The sequence below is a fragment of the Carcharhinus amblyrhynchos genome, chromosome 1 (genome assembly GCF_965287045.1).
Source record: "Carcharhinus amblyrhynchos chromosome 1, sCarAmb.v2.hapA, whole genome shotgun sequence".
Taxonomy (NCBI): domain Eukaryota; kingdom Metazoa; phylum Chordata; class Chondrichthyes; order Carcharhiniformes; family Carcharhinidae; genus Carcharhinus; species Carcharhinus amblyrhynchos.
Window position 1 is genome coordinate 128,722,198 of NC_137324.1, and position 20,382 is coordinate 128,742,579.

The 20,382-nt window shown below is 43.7% G+C and overlaps 1 protein-coding gene across 1 annotated transcript in view; it reads right to left on the minus strand.

Moving 5' to 3' along the window:
- slc2a9l2 (solute carrier family 2 member 9, like 2) overlaps positions 1 to 20,382 on the minus strand; it is a 372,756-nt gene that overhangs the window by 270,282 nt on the left and 82,092 nt on the right. The window contains exon 4 of the mRNA XM_080192432.1: positions 16,298 to 16,458. Within this exon, the coding sequence (XP_080048558.1) occupies positions 16,298 to 16,458 (161 nt within the window). The remainder of the gene's footprint in view (positions 1 to 16,297; positions 16,459 to 20,382) is intronic.

Consider the following 20,382-nt stretch of genomic DNA (forward strand, 5'->3'; position numbering starts at 1 on the left):
CATTCTATAAATGCTGTCTCACCTACTGAATACTTGCAGCATTTTATTTTTATTTCAGTAGTTTGGTGATGTGCTTGATGTGTGAGACAATCTCTGCAGGAGAGTAATTGTGTGGATGAAGCCAATGACAGACAGAAAATTGCGCATGGTCTCTGGGTGAGATTGATGGGTCAAATTCCATTTCACTTCTCTGATGTTCTCGCACGCTGCTTTGTTGCATCGAAGTTACCTCTGATGTGATGCTGAAGGAAATGCTTACTGGCATTCACAATATCTAAAATATAAACCTTCCCTCATTGCTCAGTATCAACGCAAAATGTATTTGAATTCTCTGACCTCGCCCGCGGCTGGGGTTCTCCAGTCCAGCTGAGCGCCAAATTCTCCACTCTTGCTGGCAACAGTGGTGGGGCAAATGAAATCAGAGAATTCTAGCCCAGGGTGGCACGGTAGCACAGTGGTTAGCACTGCTGCCTCACAGCGTCAGAGGCCTGGGTTCAATTCCAGCCTCGGGTCACTGTGTACATTCTCTCTGTGTCTATGTGGGTTTCCTCTGGATGCTCCGGTTTCCTCCCACAGTCCAAAGATGTGCAGGATGGATTGACTGGCCAAGTGAAATTGACCCTCGTGTCAGGGGGATTAGCAGGGGAAATATGTGGGGATAGTGCCTGGATGGGATTGTGGTCAGTGTAGACTCGATGGGCTGAATAGCCTCCTTCTGTGTTGGAGGGATTCCATGATTCTATGTCATATCACAGTGTCAGTAAGTGCTCCATAACTGATAATTTATTTCTGAAGTATACACTCTGGTGTTCTCTAACTAAATGTGGCAGTCAATCACACACACAAATGAGATAAATGAGCAGTTAATCTGTCTTACTGGTGTTATCTGAGGCATTAATTTTGACCAGGACACCAGGATTACTCTCTACTCTTTGAAACAGTCTCACAGAATCATTGATATCTGCCTGAACAGGCAGACAGAACCTCAGTTTAACATTTCATCAGCAAGGTGGCATCACAAACAGTATAGCACTCTCTGAAGTGTCCGTAACTTAGGTTATGAGCTTAAATTCATAGAACCCTACAGTGCAGAAGGAGGCCATTCGGTCCATTGAGTCTGCACCAGCAACAATGCCATCCAGGCCACATCCCCATAATCCCACATACTTATCCCACAAGTCCCTCTAAGCTACGCACCGTGGGACACTAAGGAGTGCACCTAATCCGCATATCTTTGGGCTGTGGGAGGAAACTGGAGCACCCGAAGGAAACCCACGCAGACACGGGGAGAATGTGCAAACTCCACACAGACAATGACCCAAGCAGGGTATCGAACTCGGGTCCCTGAGCTGTGAGGCAGCAGTGCTAACCACTGTGCCACCTCTGAAATTCTGGAATGATATTTGTGAGTTACCCTATTGAATACCTGCAAAGGTAAAAGCAATGCCTCTGGATTATGTCAAGTTTTTAACTCTTAAAAATGCAGACTGCTGTGCAATTTGCTGATTATCTCAATATTTTCTTGTTTCTTTTTCAACTTTAAAACATCTGTTTGAGGAAGCCTGAAAGTCAAGTGTCTTGCGCGGAATCCCTTCTTTAGCATCAAGAATTCCTGCTCCAGCATAATCGTACACCAGAATAATGATTCAGCAAGTTGAGCCTTCTGATGTGTAGCCTTGTTCAGCAGGAGTTTCACTGTAATAATGCAGTGCAAAAATCAGATTCATATCAACTTCAATAACTAGAAAACCAGGGGTATATATATATATATAATAGGGTTGGGTCAATTGGCCATGCTAAATTGCTCCCTAGTGTCAGGATAAGTTAACAGGATAAATACATGGGGTTACAAGGATAGGGCCTGGAGGAGGATGGGCCAAATGGCCTTCTCCTGCACTGTAGGGATTCTATGATCCTTTGACATACCACCTACCTTACACTGTTCTCCTACCAAATGACACTCAAGGCAGTGTTGGGGGCATTTTAAAAATTACCCCTTAAATGTCTCCTCTCAAGGTAGCTCAAAGCAATAGTAACACATGAGGCACTGATGCAAGGCATGATTGAAAGAAATTGCTAAATTATATGGATAACTCTTTGACAGCACTTAGATTTATGTGGCACTGTGCTTTGCCATATTAAATTATGGGCCCTTTATTCATGACTGTTGCTTCTTATCAGTTCCATCTTTTTGTAACTAGTGCTGCTGATGCATGCAAACATACCGATGGAGAGCTATGTTAGAAGCAAATTGAATTATGTGCTTAACATGGATGGGAAAACTGTAGATAAGGCATCGCTTTTTATTAAGCATGGCATTTGGGAGGTTTCTCACACTTCTTTCACATGGACAAGTAATTTTATATTTTGACAGACAGTACTGAAATGGACACAATTCACAACGACAAGATAGAAACAGTGTCACTCAGAACTGAACGGCTTGAAATAAATTCAAGTTTAAATATAACATATATTCAGTGTTTTATACATAGAATGGTTTCAGCACAGAACATAAGAACATAAGAAATAGGAACAGGAGTAGGCCAACTAGCCCTTCGAGCCTGCCCCGCCATTCAATAAGATCATGGCTGATCTGTCGTGGCTCAGTTCCACATTCCCGCCCTCTCCCCATAACCCTTAATCCCCTCTCTTATCAAAAACCCATCAACCCGCGTCTTAAAAATATTTAGCGAGGCAGCCTCCACCACTTCAACGGGCAGAGAATTCCAGAGATTCACCACCCTTTGAGTGAAGAAGTTCCTCCTCAACTCCGTTCTAAACCGCCGCCCCTTTATCTTGAGGCTGTGCCCCCTAGTCCTACTGTCCTTTCTGAGCGGGAAGAGTCTCTCCACCTCTATCCTATCCATCCCATTCATCATCCTATATGTCTCAATGAGATCTCCCCTCATTCTTCTAAACTCTAACAAGTACAAGCCTAATTTATTCAGCCTCTCCTCATAGCTCAACCCCCTCAACTCCGGCATCAGCCTAGTAAACCTCCTCTGCACTCCCTCCAAGGCCAAAATATCCTTGCGTAAGTACGGCGCCCAAAACTGCACACAGTACTCCAGCTGCGGCCTCACCAATGCCCTATACAGCCGCAGCAAGACCTCCCTACTTTTATATTCAATCCCCCTCGCGATGAAGGCCAGCATCCCATTCGCCTTCCTGACCACCTGCTGCACCTGCAAGCTGGGTTTTTGCGACTCATGCACAAGGACCCCGAGGTCCCTCTGCACCGTCGCCTGCTGCAGTTTTTCTCCACGTAAGTAATAATCCTTCCTACCATTATTCCTACCAAAGTGGACCACCTCGCACTTGCCAACATTAAATTCCATTTGCCATTTCCTGGCCCATTCGCCCAGCCTATCTAGATCCTTCTGTAGACTCTCACCACCCTCCGCACAATTTGCCTTTCCACCAATTTTGGTGTCATCAGCAAATTTCGACACCCTACACTCGGTTCCCTCCTCCAGATCATCTATATAAATGGTAAATAGCTGAGGCCCCAGCACCGACCCCTGGGGCACTCCACTAGTCACCATCCGCCAATCCGAATAGCACCCATTGACCCCCACTCTCTGCCTCCTATTTGACAACCAGTCCTCTATCCACGCTAACACCCTACCCCCAACTCCATGCCCCCTGACCTTCTGCAATAACCTCTTGTGAGGTACCTTGTCAAACGCCTTCTGAAAATCAAGAAAGACCACATCCACCGGCTCTCCTCTATCCACCGCCCTAGACACATCCTCATAGAACTCCAGTAAATTTGTCAGACACGACTTCCCTTTAACGAAACCGTGCTGCGTCTGCTCTATCAAGCAGTTCCCCTCAAGATGCAGGAGGTCCTTCCATCAGTTATGTCAGTGCTGGCCCTCTGAAGAAGCAATTCACCTAAAGCCAGGCCACCAACTATTCCCCATAACTCTGCACATTCTCTCTTTCCAGATATTAATCCAATTCCCTATTGCAAGCTCAACTGACCCTGCCTCCAACACACTGCAAGGTTGTACATTCTAGAATCTAACCTCTCGCTGCATGAAGACGTTTTTCATGTCGTCATAGAATCCTATAGTGCAGAAGGAGGCCATTCGGCCCATTGAATCTGCACCAATCACAATTCCACTCGGGTCCTATCCCCGTGCATTTTGTCTAGCCAGTCCCTCTGACACTAAGGGGCAATTTAACATGACCCATCCACCTAACCCGCACATCTTTGGACTGCAGGAGGAAACCGGAGCATCCAGAGGAAACCCATGCAGATTTGGGGAGAATGTGCAAACTCCACACAGACAATGACTTAAGCCAGGAATTGAACCTAGGTCCCTGGGGCTGTGAGGCAGCAGTGCTAACCACTGTGCCACCGTGCCGTCCAGTTACAACCGTAAAATTATACATCATACAGCAAGTCAATACAATTCCCATCATTGCTTCTTTCACCAGTTACCTTAAATCTGTGGCCTCTGATTCTCCATTCTTCCACCAATAGGGCCAGTTTTTCTTACCTACTTTGTCCAGAGCCCTCATTGTTTTGAATACCTCTGTCAAATTTCCTCTCAGTCTTCACTTCCACAAAAGTAATCCCAACTTCTCAATCTTCCTACTTCTCAATCTACCTACAATCTTCCTCCTCCCAGACCATCCTCATCAATTTTTCTCCAGTGCATCCAATCTTTCCTCCCGTATCCAGAATTGGATGCCATACTCCAGTGTTTTATACATAACCTCCTTGCTTTTGTGCTCTATACCCCTATGATAAAGTCTAGGATGCAGTCTGCTTTATTAACCACTCTCTCAACTTATCCTGCACATTCAATGATGTATGCACACAACTAGGTCCCTCTGCTCCTTTACTCCCTTTTAGAATTTTATGTCATCTCTTTGCATTCTTTCTACCAAATATTTCTCTGGATTAAATTTAATCTCCCCTTTGTTTGCTCATTTCATCAACCTGTCTATATAATTTTGAAGTTCTACACTATCCTCCTCGTGTTTCACAATATGTCCAAGTTCCATATTATCCACGGATGTTGAAATTGTGCCCTGTACACCATTAATACACATCAGGAAGAGGAGGGTCCTAACAATTGATTTCCAGGGAGCTCCACCATAAACCTTCCCCCATTCTGGAAAACAACCGTTCATCATTATTCTCTGTTTTCTGTGACTGAGCCAATTTCACATCCATACAAGTTCTAACTTTGTTCACAAATCTGTCGTACAACCCTCCATCAAATGCCTTAAGAAAGTCCACATCAACAGCAATACTCCTGTCAACCCTCAAAAAGCTTAGCTAATTTCCTAATTAATTTCTTTTTTATAATCATGATGTGAGCTTGGCTGGCTGTGCCAGCATTTATTGCCCATCCCCGAGGATATTTAACAGTCAACCACATTGCTGTGGATCTGGAGTCACATGTAGGCCAGGCCAGATAAGGATGGCAGATTTCCTTCCTTAAAAAACATTGGTGAACCAGATGGGTTTCTTTTTACAACAATCGACAATGGTTTCATGGTCATCATTAGGTTTTTCATTCCAGATTTTTATTAAATTCAAATTTTTCCATCTGCTATGGTAGGATTCAAACCCAGGTCCCCAGAACATTACCCTGGGTCTCTGGATTACTAGTCCAGCGACAATATACCACTACCTCCCCAATTTTAGAAACCATCATTTCTAAACGGGTCTTGTGACACAGTGCTAGCATCCCTACCACTGGGTTCTAAACCCAATTGATGGCCAAGGAAGGTTTGTTCATAACTTGGTCAAACAGGTTGATAATCAGCTTGTAAATCCTTCTAAGATGCCTGATGCAAGAGCAAGGGAGTTTCCTGGTGAGTTAGTGGGCAACAGCAAACTGCTCCTGTCCCCTGCCAAGCATAATCATGGACCAATCTAATGGAAGTCCATGGTTGCCAATGCCCTGTTAGGGCATGGTATCTGAAGCAGGAGGAGGTTCATTTCTCTAAGTTTCCCCACCCACCATCGAGTGTAAATGGATTAGCCAGCAATTGATGGCCTGAAAATGCTCTAAGACTTCTATACAATTGAATGCAAGGGACTGCGAGTCACGATGAATAAAAACACTTCTGTTTCTAGATAAAAGCAGCCAAATGCATACAAGGCAAAGCTGTCATTGCTTTGTGAGCTGTAGGAGCACCTCATTAACCAAATTTGATTCATGTCCATCTCATTCCCCAAGGGCCTACTCTACAAAATGTTACAACAGTGAACCCAAAAAGGGTTCAATCATAACAAGCCCAAGGCTTTCTCCTCTCCCATCGCTGTAATACAAGATACCATTCAGGGCACCAGGATATTTTGTTGCCGTCCAGAGTGAGAACTTGGTTCTGTTTCTAAACAGACTTTCAGTTTTGCTGGAACTGGAACATCTAAAATGAGATTGCAGTCTCTTCCCATCAGAACATAAGAAATAGGAGCAGGAGTAAGCCATTCAGCCATCAGGCCTGCTCTGTCCACCAATAAGAGCATGGCTGTTCTTCTACTTCAACACCATTTTCCTGCGCTATCGTCACATCTCTTGCTATTTTTAGTAGAGATCCATCAACCTCAGCCTTGAACGTACTCAACGATTCAGCCTCCACAGCCCTCTGGAGCAAAGAATTTCAAAGATTCACCATCCTCCAAGTGAAGACTTTCCTTTCTCATCTCGGTCCTAAATGGCCTGCCCCTTATTCTGTTTTTAAAGTTTTAAATTTATTTATTAGTGTCACATGTAGGCTTACACCAACGCTGCAATGAAGTTACTGTGAAAATTCCCTAGTCACCATACTCCGGCATCTGAGGGAGAATTTAACATGGCCAATGTACCCAACACATCTTTCGGACTGAGAGGGGAAACCAGAGCACCTGGAGGAAACCCACACAGACACAGGGAGAACATGCAGATGCCGCACAGACTGTCACCAAAGACAGGAATCAAACCTGGGTCCTTGGTGCTGTGAGGCAGCAGTGCTAACCACTGTGCCATCCTTCTGAGACTATGTCCCCTGGTTCTAGACACCCCATGATGTGGAGATGCCTGCATTGGACTGGGGTAAACACAGTAAGAAGTCTCACAACACCAGGTTAAAGTCCAATAGGTTTATTTGGTAGGAAACGCCATAGCTTTCGGAGCGCTGCTCCTTTGTCAGGTGAGTGGGGAGTTCTGATCACAAACAGAGCATATAAAAGCATACATAGTTACAGAATACTGATTAGAGTACCAGTCTTTACAGCTGATCAGCTAATCAAGTCTTAAAGGTGCAGACAGTGTGAGTGGAGAGAGGATTACGCACAGGTTAAAGAGATGTGTATTGTCTCCAGACAGGACAGTTAGTGAGATGTTGCAAGCCCAGGCAAGTTGTGGGGGTTACAGATGGTGCGACATGAACCCAAGATCCCCGTTGAGGCCATCCTTATGCGTGTGGAACTTGGCTATCAGTTTCTGCTCAGCGACTCTGCACTGACGTATGTAGCGAAGGCCGTCTTGGAAAACTTCTACCCGAAGATCAGAGGCCGAATACCCATGACTGCTGAAGTGTTTGCTGACAGGAAGGGAACAGTTTTGCCTGGTGATTGTCAGGTGGTGTTCATTCATCCGTTGTTGTAGCATCTGCATGGTCTCCCCAATGTACCATGCTTCAGGACATCCTTTCCTACAGCGTATCAGGTAGACAATGTTGGCCGAGTTGCAAGAGTATGTACCGTGTACCTGGTGGTTGGTGTTCTCACGTGAGATGATGGTATCGGTGTCGATGGTCCAGCACATCTTGAAGAGGTTGCTGTGGCAGGATTGTGTGGTGTCCTGGTCCCTGTTCTCCTGAAGACTGGGTAGTTTGCTGCGAACAATGGTCTGTTTGAGTTTGTGCAGTTGTTTGAAGGCAAGAAGTGGGGGTGTGGGGGTGGCCTTGGCGAAATGTTCGCCTTCATCAATGACATGTTGAAGACTCCGGAGAAGATGTCATAGCTTCTCCGTTCCGGGGAAGTACTGGATGACAAAGGGTACTCTGTCCATCGTGTCCCGTGGTGGTCTGCTGAAGAAGTCAGTGCGGTTTTTCACTGTGGTGCGTCGGAACTGTCGATCGATGAGTTGAGCACCATATCCTGTTCTTTATGAGGGCATCTTTCAGCGTCTAGAGATGTCTGTTGCGATCCTCCTCATCTGAGCAGATCCCGTGTATACAGAAAGCTTGTCCGTAGGGGATGGCTTCTTTAACATGTTTAGGGTGAAAGCTGGAGAAGTGGAGCATCGTGAGGTTATCTGTGGGCTTGCCCCTGAACAACTGCACAACCTCAAACAGACCATTGTTCGCAGCAAACTACCCAGCCTTCAGGAGAACAGTGACCACAACATCACACAACCCTGCCACAGCAACCTCTGCAAGACATGCCGGATCATCGACATGGATGCCATCATCTCAAGTGAGAACACCATCCACCAGGTACACGGTACATACTCTTGCAACTCGGCCAACGTTGTCGACCTGATACGCTGCAGGAAAGGATGTCCCGAGGCATGATACATTGGGGAGACTATGCAGACGCTACGACAACAGATGAATGAACACCGCTTGACTATCACCAGGCAAGAGTGTTCCCTTCCTGTTGGTGAACACTTCAGCCAACAGGATAGATCTTCAGGTAAAAGTTTTCCAAGATGGCCTTCACAACATACGACAGCACAGAGTCGCTGAGCAGAAACGGATAGCCAAGTTCTGCACACGAGGACGGCCTCAACCAGGATCTCGGGTTCATATCACACTATCTGTAACCCCCATGACTTGTCTGAACTTGCAACATGTCACTTACTGTCCTGTCTGGAGATAATATACATCTCTTTAACCTATGCTTAATGCTCTCTCCACTCATATTGTCTGCACCTTTAAGACATGATTGGCTGTAAAGACTCACGTTCTAATCAGTATTCTGTAAACTGTGTGTGCCTTTATATGCCCCGTTTGTGATCAGAACTCCCCACTCACCTGACGAAGGAGCAGCGCTCCGAAAGTTAGTGGCGTTTCCTACAAAATAAACCTGTTGGACTTTAACCTGGTGTTGTGAGACTTCTTACTGTGTCTGGACACCCCAGCCAGGAGTAAGATTCTTCCTGCATCTACTCTATTGTGCTCTATAAGAATTTTTTATGTTTGAATAAGATCACCTCTCAAACCCCAGAGTAATGAAGGCCTTCATTGATTATCCTGTAATCTTTCATTACAGGATAATCCCTCCATCCCAGGAGATAATTTAGCAAACATTTGTCGTACTCCCTTTATGGCAAGTAGATCTTTCCTTAGGTAAGGAATGTTCATCAATAACATCTCTAACTTGAGCCAATGGAAAAAAAACTCATCAGGTAAAACAGAAAACCAAGGAAGGAAATGACCAGTGATTGAATTAAAAAGTCCAAATTAGAATATTCAATGTTGTTCCATTAACAAGGATCATACTGAAGATACGAAAGAATGCACAACACTGTGACAGAATGATACAAAGTGCAACTACAAATGTTGATTTAGATGTAAAATAGATTGTATATATTAAAAAAAAACTGTTAAAGAAGTATCAAGCTAACATCCAGCTGCAGATGTGTTTTGCGAACACATTTTAATAACATGTAACGTGGTTTGTATGATTTATTACCTGCTGCCTATTGTTTATTAACTGGCTTTCTAAAGAAACAAGTGAATAAGCAGCTTTGCACCAGCAGGGTTGGAATAGTCTATACTTTGCGCTTTCTCTCCTACAGCAATCTCAGCATCAATCAAAAAATCTCCAGTTGTCTAATCTACCCAAATTAGAATGTATTTCCATTCTGTCACAGTGCCGTGCATTCCTTCTCAATTTCCTTGCTGTATCTGACAAGACAAGCAGTCATCTGATTTGCAATGCTAACCACTCCAATGGCTTGAAGTCACCCTATCCGTGTTAAACGATTAAAGTCACAGAACCTAAAACTGCCATATACAATTAAAGGTTAAAGTTTATTTATTATTGTCACAAGTAGACTTACATCAACACTGCAATGAAGTTACTGTGAAAATTCCCGAGTTGCCATACTTGGGCGCCTGTTCAGGTACACTGTGGGAGAATTTAGCATGTCCAATGCACCTAACCAGCACATTTTTTGGATTGTGGGAGGAGTCCGGAGCACCCAGAGGAAACCCACGTGAAAATGGGGAGAATGTGTAAACTCCACACAGACAGTGACCCAAGCTAGGAATTGAATCTGGATTCCTGATGCTGTGAGGCAGCAACGCTAACCACTGTGCTACCATGCCACCCCAATATATATCAAAAGTTGATTGTTTGTTTTACTGAAGGGTCACAGGAAGAATGTCGCACAGATATTCAGATGGGTCAATTTGTTGAGTAAGACTGGCGAGTAGCCCCGCTCGCCATCCAAACAATTCAGATACCATGCATTAGGTTTGAAAACGTTTTGTTTTATTACATGGCTTTCAAATGAATCACAACTTCTGTACAACTTATGGGAGTGCAATGTATATGAATCATTTTAACTTTCAATTTAATGTTATTCCGTACGGTCTTTTTGTTGCACAGTTCTGGTGAGTGGAGATATTGGAGTGCTACTAGGAGGAAACACGTGTGTTGGAGTACCAGCAACAACAGAGCTTTGCACCTTATCAAAGCTTTTGGGAAAAGGTCAAAGTGAAGTTAACTGCTATTTTTGTATGAGGTTCAGTAACTGTTTCAATGTAGGTAATTGTGGCAGTATTTTGAATAGAGCAAATAGCAATATTAAGAATAGTCATTTAATCTGGGTTTTGGTGACATTGGCCATGACAAGAGAAGATCTTCCTTCTCTTCTTCTGGCTAGATTTTCTTTATCCATTCGCAGGCAGTGGGCATTGTGGGCATTGCAGCCTGCGCCAACATTTATTGCCCATCCCTAATTGCTCTCAATTTCAGAGGGCAGTTGAGAATCAATCACATTGCTGTAGATCTGGAGTCACATGTAGGCCAGACCAGGTAAGAGTGGCAGATTTCCTTCCCTAAAGGGCATTAGTGAAACAAATGTGTTTCTACAACACTCAACAATGGTTTCATGATCATCAGTAGGCTTTTAATTCCAGATATTTTATTGAATTTAAATTTCACCATCTGCCAAAGTAGGATTTGAATCCTGGTCCCCAGATCTTGCCCTGGGTCTCTAGATTATTAGTCTAGTGACAATACCACTATGCCATCGCCTCATTTAATCTGGCCTGAACTAGGGAAATGAACAGATAGGGCCTTGGTTGAACATTCCATTTGAGGGATGTCATTTCTAACAATGTAACAGATATATATTGGGAACTGGAAGCTATTCTGAAGGAAATTAATTGTAGACAAGTGACTAATATTCAATGCTCAGAGGTAGACTTGTGGTTATAGCAAGAATTACTGAAAGCTGATAAATTGCCAGAAAAATCCAGCTGATTTATTAATGTCCTTCAGCAAAGGCTGTCACTTGATTCTGGTCCTAAATACGATGGTTGAGCCTTAATATCCTTAGGTCAGTAAGGGATAGGCAATAAATACTGTCAATATTACCCACATCTCACTAACACATTGCTAATAATCTAATCACCGCTTTTCTTTCTGTTAAGCATAGTGAGAAAGATCAACTGCAGAATTTTTCCATCCTGCCCACCATGGGAATCGCAGCTAATGGGATACAGACCATGCAAAGGTGCGTTGACCTCGGGCGGGATTTCCCGGTTTTTGGGTGAGCGCAGCCGGAAAATCCAGCCCCAAATCCAGAACGTGTACTGTCACACCATTCTCTGGAAAAGATCTAACCCATTTTGGACAAACCTTTACAAGTTGGGACTTCACTCAACATGAAATGTCCTCTCCCAACGTCACTAGTTATTAAATACTGGGAGCAGAGCAAAGGCGTGTGGCTCCAATCTCACAAAAGAAGATTTTAGGACTGGTATCGAGAAATACATAGGCACATTGAGGAACAAGGTGTAGAGGAAAGCAAAAACCCTGCAACCATTTCTGAAACAATCGGACGCTATCTTTCTGAATGGACTGGAGTATGTATAATTACATTTATAGGTCTCTTGATGGAAAAGTTCAGCTTACAGCACTGCTTTTGAAATTCCTAGAACAATGTAAGGCATTCTGGGCAGGATTGCATCACTGTGGGAAAGTTGTGCTTAGTGGATGCATTTAAGATTCACAAAATGTGATTCCATGGGAAAAAAAGCCATCAATTTTGTTTATGTAACAAGTGTACTAAAATGCTAAAAGATTAAGAATACTAATCAGGGGATTTTACTTTTGCGTAAATTATTCAGAACCAAGAATTTGAAAAATATAGATTTTTCAACATTACGCAGTTGTATTTTCCTCTGCTTCCCTTCATCTACACAATCTTCCTCAGCTAAGACTAGACATCCTCCCAGTGGGTAAGGGATAGCTAATTCCTGATTCCCTGTCTAGTTTAGTGCTAGCTGCTTCTGGATTTCCAGTCCAAGCTAGAATTACACTATGAGTAACAATCGCCATGAACCCTGACCGGAATTCTCCGGTCCCACTGCAGTGAATGGAGGTTTAAGAACATAAGAACATAAGAAATAGGAGCAGGAGTAGGCCATCCAGCCCCTCGAGCCTGCCCCGCCATTCAATAAGATCATGGCTGATCTGTCGTGGCTCAGTTCCACATTCCTGCCCTCTCCCCATAATCCTCAATCCCCTTGCCTATCAAAAACCCATCAACCCGCGTCTTAAAAATATTTAGCGAGGCAGCCTCCACCACTTCAACAGGCAGAGAATTCCAGAGATTCACCACCCTTTGAGTGAAGAAGTTTCTCCTCAACTCCGTTCTAAACCGCCCCCCCTTTATCTTGAGGCTGTGCCCTCTAGTCCTACTGTCCTTTCTGAGCGGGAGAGCCTCTCCACCTCTATCCTATCCATCCCATTCATCATCTTATATGTCTCAATGAGATCTCCCCTCATTCTTCTAAACTCTAACGAGTACAAGCCTAGTTTATTCAGCCTCTCCTCATAGTTCAACCCCCTCAACTCCGGTATCAGCCTAGTGAACCTCCTCTGCACTCCCTCCAAGGCCAAAATATCCTTGCGTAAGTGCGGCGCCCAAAACTGCACACAGTACTCCAGCTGCGGCCTCACCAGTGCCCTATACAGCTGCAGCAAGACCTCCATACTTTTATATTCAATCCCCCTCGCTATGAAGGCCAGCATCCCATTAGCCTTCCTGACCACCTGCTGCACCTGCAGGCTGGGTTTTTGCAACTCATGCACAAGGACCCCGAGGTCCCTCTGCACCGTCGCATGCTGCAGTTTTTCGCCAAGTAAGTAATAGTCCTTCCTACCATTATTCCTACCAAAGTGGACAACCTCACATTTGCCAACATTAAATTCCATTTGCCAGTTCCTGGCCCATTCACCCAGCCTATCTAGATCCTTCTGCAGACTCTCCACACCCTCCGCACAATTTGCTGTTCCACCAATCTTGGTGTCATCAGCAAGTTTCGACACCATACACTCGGTTCCCTCCTCCAGATCATCTATATAAATGGTAAATAGCTGAGGCCCCAGCACCGACCCCTGGGGCACTCCACTAGTCACCAATCCAAATAGCACCCATTGACCCCCACTCTCTGCCTCCTATTTGACAACCAATCCTCTATCCACGCTAACACCCTACCCCCACCTCCATGCCCCCTGACCTTCTGTAATAACCTCTTGTGAAGCATCTTGTCAAACGCCTTCTGAAAATCAAGAAACACCACATCCACCGGCTCTCCTCTATCCACCACCCGAGACACATCCTCATAGAACTCCAATAAATTTGTCAGACACGACTTCCCCTTAACGAGACCGTGCTGCATCTGCTCTATCAAACAATTCCCCTCAAGATGCCTCGCTATTTTCTCCTTGATCACGGATTCTAACATTTTACCTACAACAGACGTTAAACTAACCGGCCTATAATTCCCCGCCTTTTGCCTGGCACCCTTCTTAAACAACGGCGTAACATTAGCCGTTTTCCAATCTACCGGCACTTCCCCGGAATCCAGCAACATCTGGAAAATAACCACCAAGGCATCCACTATCACCTCCGCCATTTCTTTCAGAACCCTCGGATGCATTCCATCCAGTCCTGGGGACTTTTCCACAATCAGTCCCTCCAGCCTGTTGAGCACCGCCTCTCTAGTAACAGTAATGTCATTCAGGCCCTCCACTCCTACCATCTTTCCATTGCTAACACCCGGCAAATTATTCACATCCTCCTCCGTGAAGACAGAAACAAAAAAGTTATTCAAGGCCTCAGCCATATCCCCATGCCCTACCACTAAGTCCCCCCTCTCATCCTCTAAGGGTCCAACGTTCACCCTAGCCAGCCTCTTCCTTTTTATATATTTATAAAAACTCTTGCTATCCTTTTTTATATTAAGCGCTAGCCCAGCTTCATAGTTTATCCTACCCTTCTTTATCAACTTCTTTGTCATTCTTTGTTGACATTTAAACCTCTCCCAATCCTCTTCTCGCCCACTACCCTTAGCTACTCTAAACGCATCCGCTTTGAATTTAACACTTTCCTTCACCTCCTTCGTTATCCACGGCTGATTATCTCTCCTCCTACGATCCTTTTTAACCACCGGAATAAATTTCTGCTGAGCACCAAGAAAGATCTCCTTAAAGATCCTCCACTGTTCCTCAGCAGACCTACCTTCCAACGCGCTCCCCCAATCAACATTCGCCAATTCCTCTCTCATCCTACCGTACTCCCCTCTGTTCAAACAAAGTTTGAACAGTTTGGCTGGAACACCAAATTCTCCATTCTCGTAGGCTGCAATGACAGGTCAAATGAGATCCGAAAATACGACTTTTATCTTCCTACTGCAAAACACATCAGCAAAAATTTCCAACCTTGTCCCCGTTTGAGATTCTCCAGTCCCGCTGAAGTAAATGGAGTTTTGGTGGAATGCCAAATTCTCCCTTTTTGCTGGCAGCGGGGCTGGCATGGATGAGATTTGGAGAATCCTGCCCATGTATTTTATGTAGTAACAATTCAGAAAAAGGCACTTGGGGATGCATTAAGATCAGGTACAAATTCTGGGTACAATAAAATACCAGATTTTCAGTAAATTAATATTGCTTTTCAGAAGGTAGAGCTCATCTCTAGTGGGTGTCAAATTAATATCTTCTATACATAGCTCATTTCATCAGGTGATAGCCATTCTCCAGAAATGGTACAGTTAAATGCACCAGGAAACAAATAGCTTGTTGGAGGTACCACTGGTTACAGCAAAACTGTTATTTTCCAGCAATAAATTGACCACAAATGGTCCATTTTTCAGTTTCTTGATTTTATTACTAATTACAGTTTTTATTACTATCTTTCCGTTGTCTGATGCATAGTGCAGCTACACAGACTGACAGAAAAACTATGCTGGCTACACAATAGAAAAATCAATAGAAGAATCAGTTACAAATACTTTAACAGAAAAAATATTGCCCATCAGTTAAGGAATGGCACTCACAGCTGACCTCAAAATTGCCCACAAAAATTCAGCAGGCAGGAGAGTATAGATTTCCTCATTTCCCAACAACAGTTTCAATTTGGTGTCATCCACAGCAGATATGTGGCATCCAACAATGCTGTAGGCAGCAGGCCGGCTGATTGGCCAATCAGATTGAAGAATTCTTACTGACAGCAAAGCAGTAAGTAAAAGGCAGCAAATGTAGATCACGCTGAAATCATTGTACAGAGAACAAAATCAAGATTGAGGTGTGCACATGGGATTAGGGAAGTATGATCAATTTCAGAACCAAAACTTGTTCAAAGGATATCAAAAAAACTGAAATTTTTAAAAGTTTTCCTGAGGGAGTAAAATTTACATTATAAAATATTTTTCAGCATCAGTGTGTGTGTTCAGCAGCAAAACGAGTTAATGTTCAAAAACCATTACTTCTCATTCCACATGGCTTAACATTTTTCATTGATTCTTATAGTGGGAGCAGAGTACAAGTAGCTGAACTTGATGAAAGGATCATCAAAATCACTGAGTTATCTGCAATGCAGAACATTCTTTGAAGGAGTTGGATGTAACTGACAGTGACTTCTACATTTCGATGTTTAACCATGCATTAGAAAACTCCAGAAGTTGCTATTGGTTTTACATTGGTATGACAAGAGTGCTCTATTGTAACGTTGCAAACTCCAGGCTATTGGAATTCTACAGACTAGTAATAGATACACAAAACACAATATAAAGGTTTAGCTCGTTCTTCCTTGCAGCTACATACCTGCCCAAGTGTTTGACAGAAGGGGTTACAACAAATGCACCAATCAAACCACCAAAGGCACTGATGGAGACAATTATCGACCAGAGAAGAGTCAATGACTTGGTATCAATAGTTGTTCCAAAGCGTCTCGTCCATGATTCATTACAAAAGGCTTTAACGTACTGAAAAGAAAAATTAAATTAGTATCAGTACCAGGATTGCAAGAAACAAATTAAATCTGATCAATGGATTGACTTGCTGACAGGACTCTGAATAAAGCAATAAATCAGAAATATGAAATGTGTTGCATTCACAGAGTAAACCGCTGCCTCTTGATGAAATGTGGTAAAAATAGAATTTGCAAGTATTAGCGTTAATTTTCCCCCGGTTGTTCTTTATGCACTGCCCTATTCCCAGCCCAGTTTGCTCCATGCAAATTCTTTTGTTGAGATTGCCTATAAGGATGCATATTTACAGCCTGCAGTGACTGTCCCTCTAGAGTCATAGAGGTTTACAGCATGGAAACAAGCCTTTCGGCCCAACTTGTCCATGCCGCCCTTTTTTTTAAAACCCCTCAGCTAATCCCAATTGCCTGCATTTGGCCCAAATCCCTCTATATCCATTGTATCCATGCAACTATCTAAATGCTTTTTAAAAGATAAAATTGTACCCGCCTCTACGACTACCTCTGGCAGCTTGTTCCAGGCACTCACCACCCTCTGTGTGAAAAAGTTGCCCCTCTGGACACTTCTGTATCTCTCCCCTATCGCCTTAAACCCTCTGGTTTTTAACACCCCTACCTTTAGGGAAAGATATTGACTATCTAGCTGATCTATGTCCCTCATTATTTTATAGACCTCTATAACGTCTCCCCTCAGCCTTCTATGCTCCAGAAAGAAATGTCCCAGTCTATTCAGCCTCTTCTTATAACTCAATCCATCAAATCCAGGTATCATCCTAGTAAATCTTTTCTGTACTATATCTTTTCTGATATTTCCTCTCCCCCTCCAAGGATATACTTGGTCTGCATTCTGCTCCTCTGAATGATAAACTATTCGTGGAGGGTAGCGGGGTGGGGGGGGTGGGAGGGGTCGTAACTGGAAATCAGCATTTCATCATTCTATGTCAAAAACCCTTCAAGCTTCAACATGCTCACATGACCAATTAAGACCATTTTAGCTTTCTATTTATAACCATGTTATTTATACCTAAGAATCATTACTTGAATCACACTTTATTTGAGCCTAAAAGAAAAATTAATCTAATTTTACAACTATTTTAGCAACAATTCGGGGAAAATTAGGGATACTTGGATTTTTTTTCTCCCTCGGTTTTCTTTTCCAGTTCCTCACACCTTTCTTGTTTCTAGTTCCCAGGGAACCAGCCATCCTCTGATATCTCATCCAAATGACCATAATTTTTTTTGCAAGTCTTTGAGTGTTGACAATAGGTTTTTGTTAAGAGCTGAGCTGAAGTTAAGTGAGGGTATTCCAAATCCCAGAAGGGAAGCTTGAGATGCTTTTTAAAGTTTATTTATTAGTGTCACAAGTAGGCTTACATTAACACTGCAATGAAGTGACTGTGAAAATCCCCTAGTCGCCACACTCCAGTGCCTGTTCGGGTACATTGAGGGAGAATTTAGCACAGCCAGTATACCTAACCAGCACGTCTTTCGGACTGTGGGAGGAAACCCACGCAGACATAGGGAGAACGTGCAAACTCCACACAGATAGTGACCCAAGCCAGGAACTGAACCCCGGTCCCTGGCACTGTGTCAACTGTCAGGTAGCAGTGCTAACCATTGTGCCATTGTACCTGCTCTCCGGTAAATTCTGCAATTTGGTACACTGTGAGGAAAGATGTGAAGACTGGTGAACGAGGTCCCAGTGGATCTTGTGATGATTTTAAACAGTGAAACACACAACAAGAAAATCATTTTGGAATGCATTAGCTACATTAATGGCTGTACGCAGTGGCCGCAGTGTAGCAGCCTCATTAATCACAGATGCAAGTCCCATAATGGCCCCAAAATCTTCCCAGTAGACAAAAACGGAACTGGCGCCGGGAAGATCTCAGTCCCCCTGTCGGTGATATGACTTCAATACATGAAAATAATTTTACAGATTATTAAGAGGCTTGCTGCTGGAGCATCTGACCAACTATTGTGCATCCTCCCCTCTCCCCAGCAGTGGCATAACATCACACCAGCATGAATCACTACTATTTCTCACAAGCAAAAACCAGTTGTGTTGACCACACCTAGAGCACAGATGTGTCTACGGCACCCGAGGTTTCGGAACAAGGCATTGCCCCTGGCACTCTTGCTGTGCCTCCTGGCACTGTTAGGGGCAGTGATATGGGGACAATGCCAAGGGGGTTTTGGCGAGGGGGGTGTTATTCTCCTCCAGTGGCATGAAGGTTCCTCTTATGTGTGGTCAGCGGGGGCAGGGGACAAAGACCCGACATTTGGCAATTGTTACCTCACCAGGCACCTATATCGTCTGGGGTTGCTTCTGATTGAAGATAAAAACAACTGTCTTCCGAAAGAGGCTTTCCCCAGGCACACCTTGTTGGAATTGGACACAGCTTTGCTGTTGTGGGCTGCACTCTCAAAACAGCTCCCTTGTACAAGAGAGTGGACAAGCCTTTGAGAAAATGTTTTTAATCTTCTCTTATACACATTCTGAGATGCTACTCTTAATTACCTTTAGTTCATGAATTCACTTTTCAGAATATTGGTGTAAAATCTATCCCCATCTTTTTTAAACTTTCACCATCTTTACTTTAACTTTTGATACTCCATTGTTTCCGACATACTCAGGTAAAAGTCTGTTTGCAGTGCATCAAGGCTAGTCAGCATATCAAAACCTGTCATTCTACAATTCCCATTTTTAAAATATTCATTCATGGGACATGGGTGTTGCTAGCTGGTCAGTATTTATTGCCCATCCCAAGCTGCCAGAGGGCAGTTGAGAGTCAACCACATTGCTGTGGCCCTGGAATCACATGTAGTCCAAACCATGTAAGGATAGCAGATTTCCTTCCCTAAAGGGCATAAGTGATGTGTTTTTCTGACAAGTTTCATGGCCATCTGTAGGTTCCTAATTCCAGATGTTATTTATTGAATTCAAATTCTGCCACGGCAGGATTCGAACCCAAGTCCCCAGATCTTTAGCTGAACTTCTGAAAAAACAGTCTAATGATAATACCTGCAGGCCATCGTCTTCCCACCGCCAAACACATTCCCAATTATTGGATTTCTTATTTTTCATTTTACCACAAGGGACTTTATTACAGGTTTCACTGAGTGAGCAGTGAATCTATTGAACAAACTCCTTAGGAAGATGGTGGAAACAAAACTTGTCAGCATTTCCAAATGCACATTAGATAGATTTATTTCATAAAATAATATTTTGGGATACAGAGTAATTTGAGGTTTGACATATGCTAAGTGCAGCTTGCTTGGAAGGAACAGATGAATTTTGACCCAAGGGGCAGAATCATGTGGAGGCGATGGCATCTTGGCATCTGCTAGTGAGCTTTTTTCTGGAAAGCCTGCTGCATCTTGTACCGATCAGGCACTTGAGAGGTCAATGGCAAGCCTTCCCCTGGGACCAAGGATCTGGGAGGCACAAGTCATGTCTGTCCAGAGCTGTCACTGAATCACAGTAAGAAGTCTCACAACACCAGCTTAAAGTCCAACAGGTTTATTAGATCGCAAAAGCCACTACTTTTGATGTGCTGCTCCTTCGTCAGGTAAGTGGGATTTCAGTTTACAAACAGGGCATTTAAAGACAAAAACTCAATTTACAAAATAATGGTTGGAATGCGAGTCTTTACAGGTAATCAAGTCTTAAAGATACAGACAATGTGAGTGGAGAGAGGATTACGCACAGGTTAAAGAGATGTGTATTGTCTCCAGACAGGACAATTAGTGAGATTTTGTAAGCCCAGGCAAATTGTAGGGGTTACAGATAGTGTGACATGAACCCAAGATCCCAGTTGAGGCCGTCCTTGTGCGTGGAACTTGGCTATCAGTCTCTGCTCAGCGACTCTGTGCTGTCTTGAGTCATGAAGGCCGCCTTGGAGAATGCTTACCTGAAGAT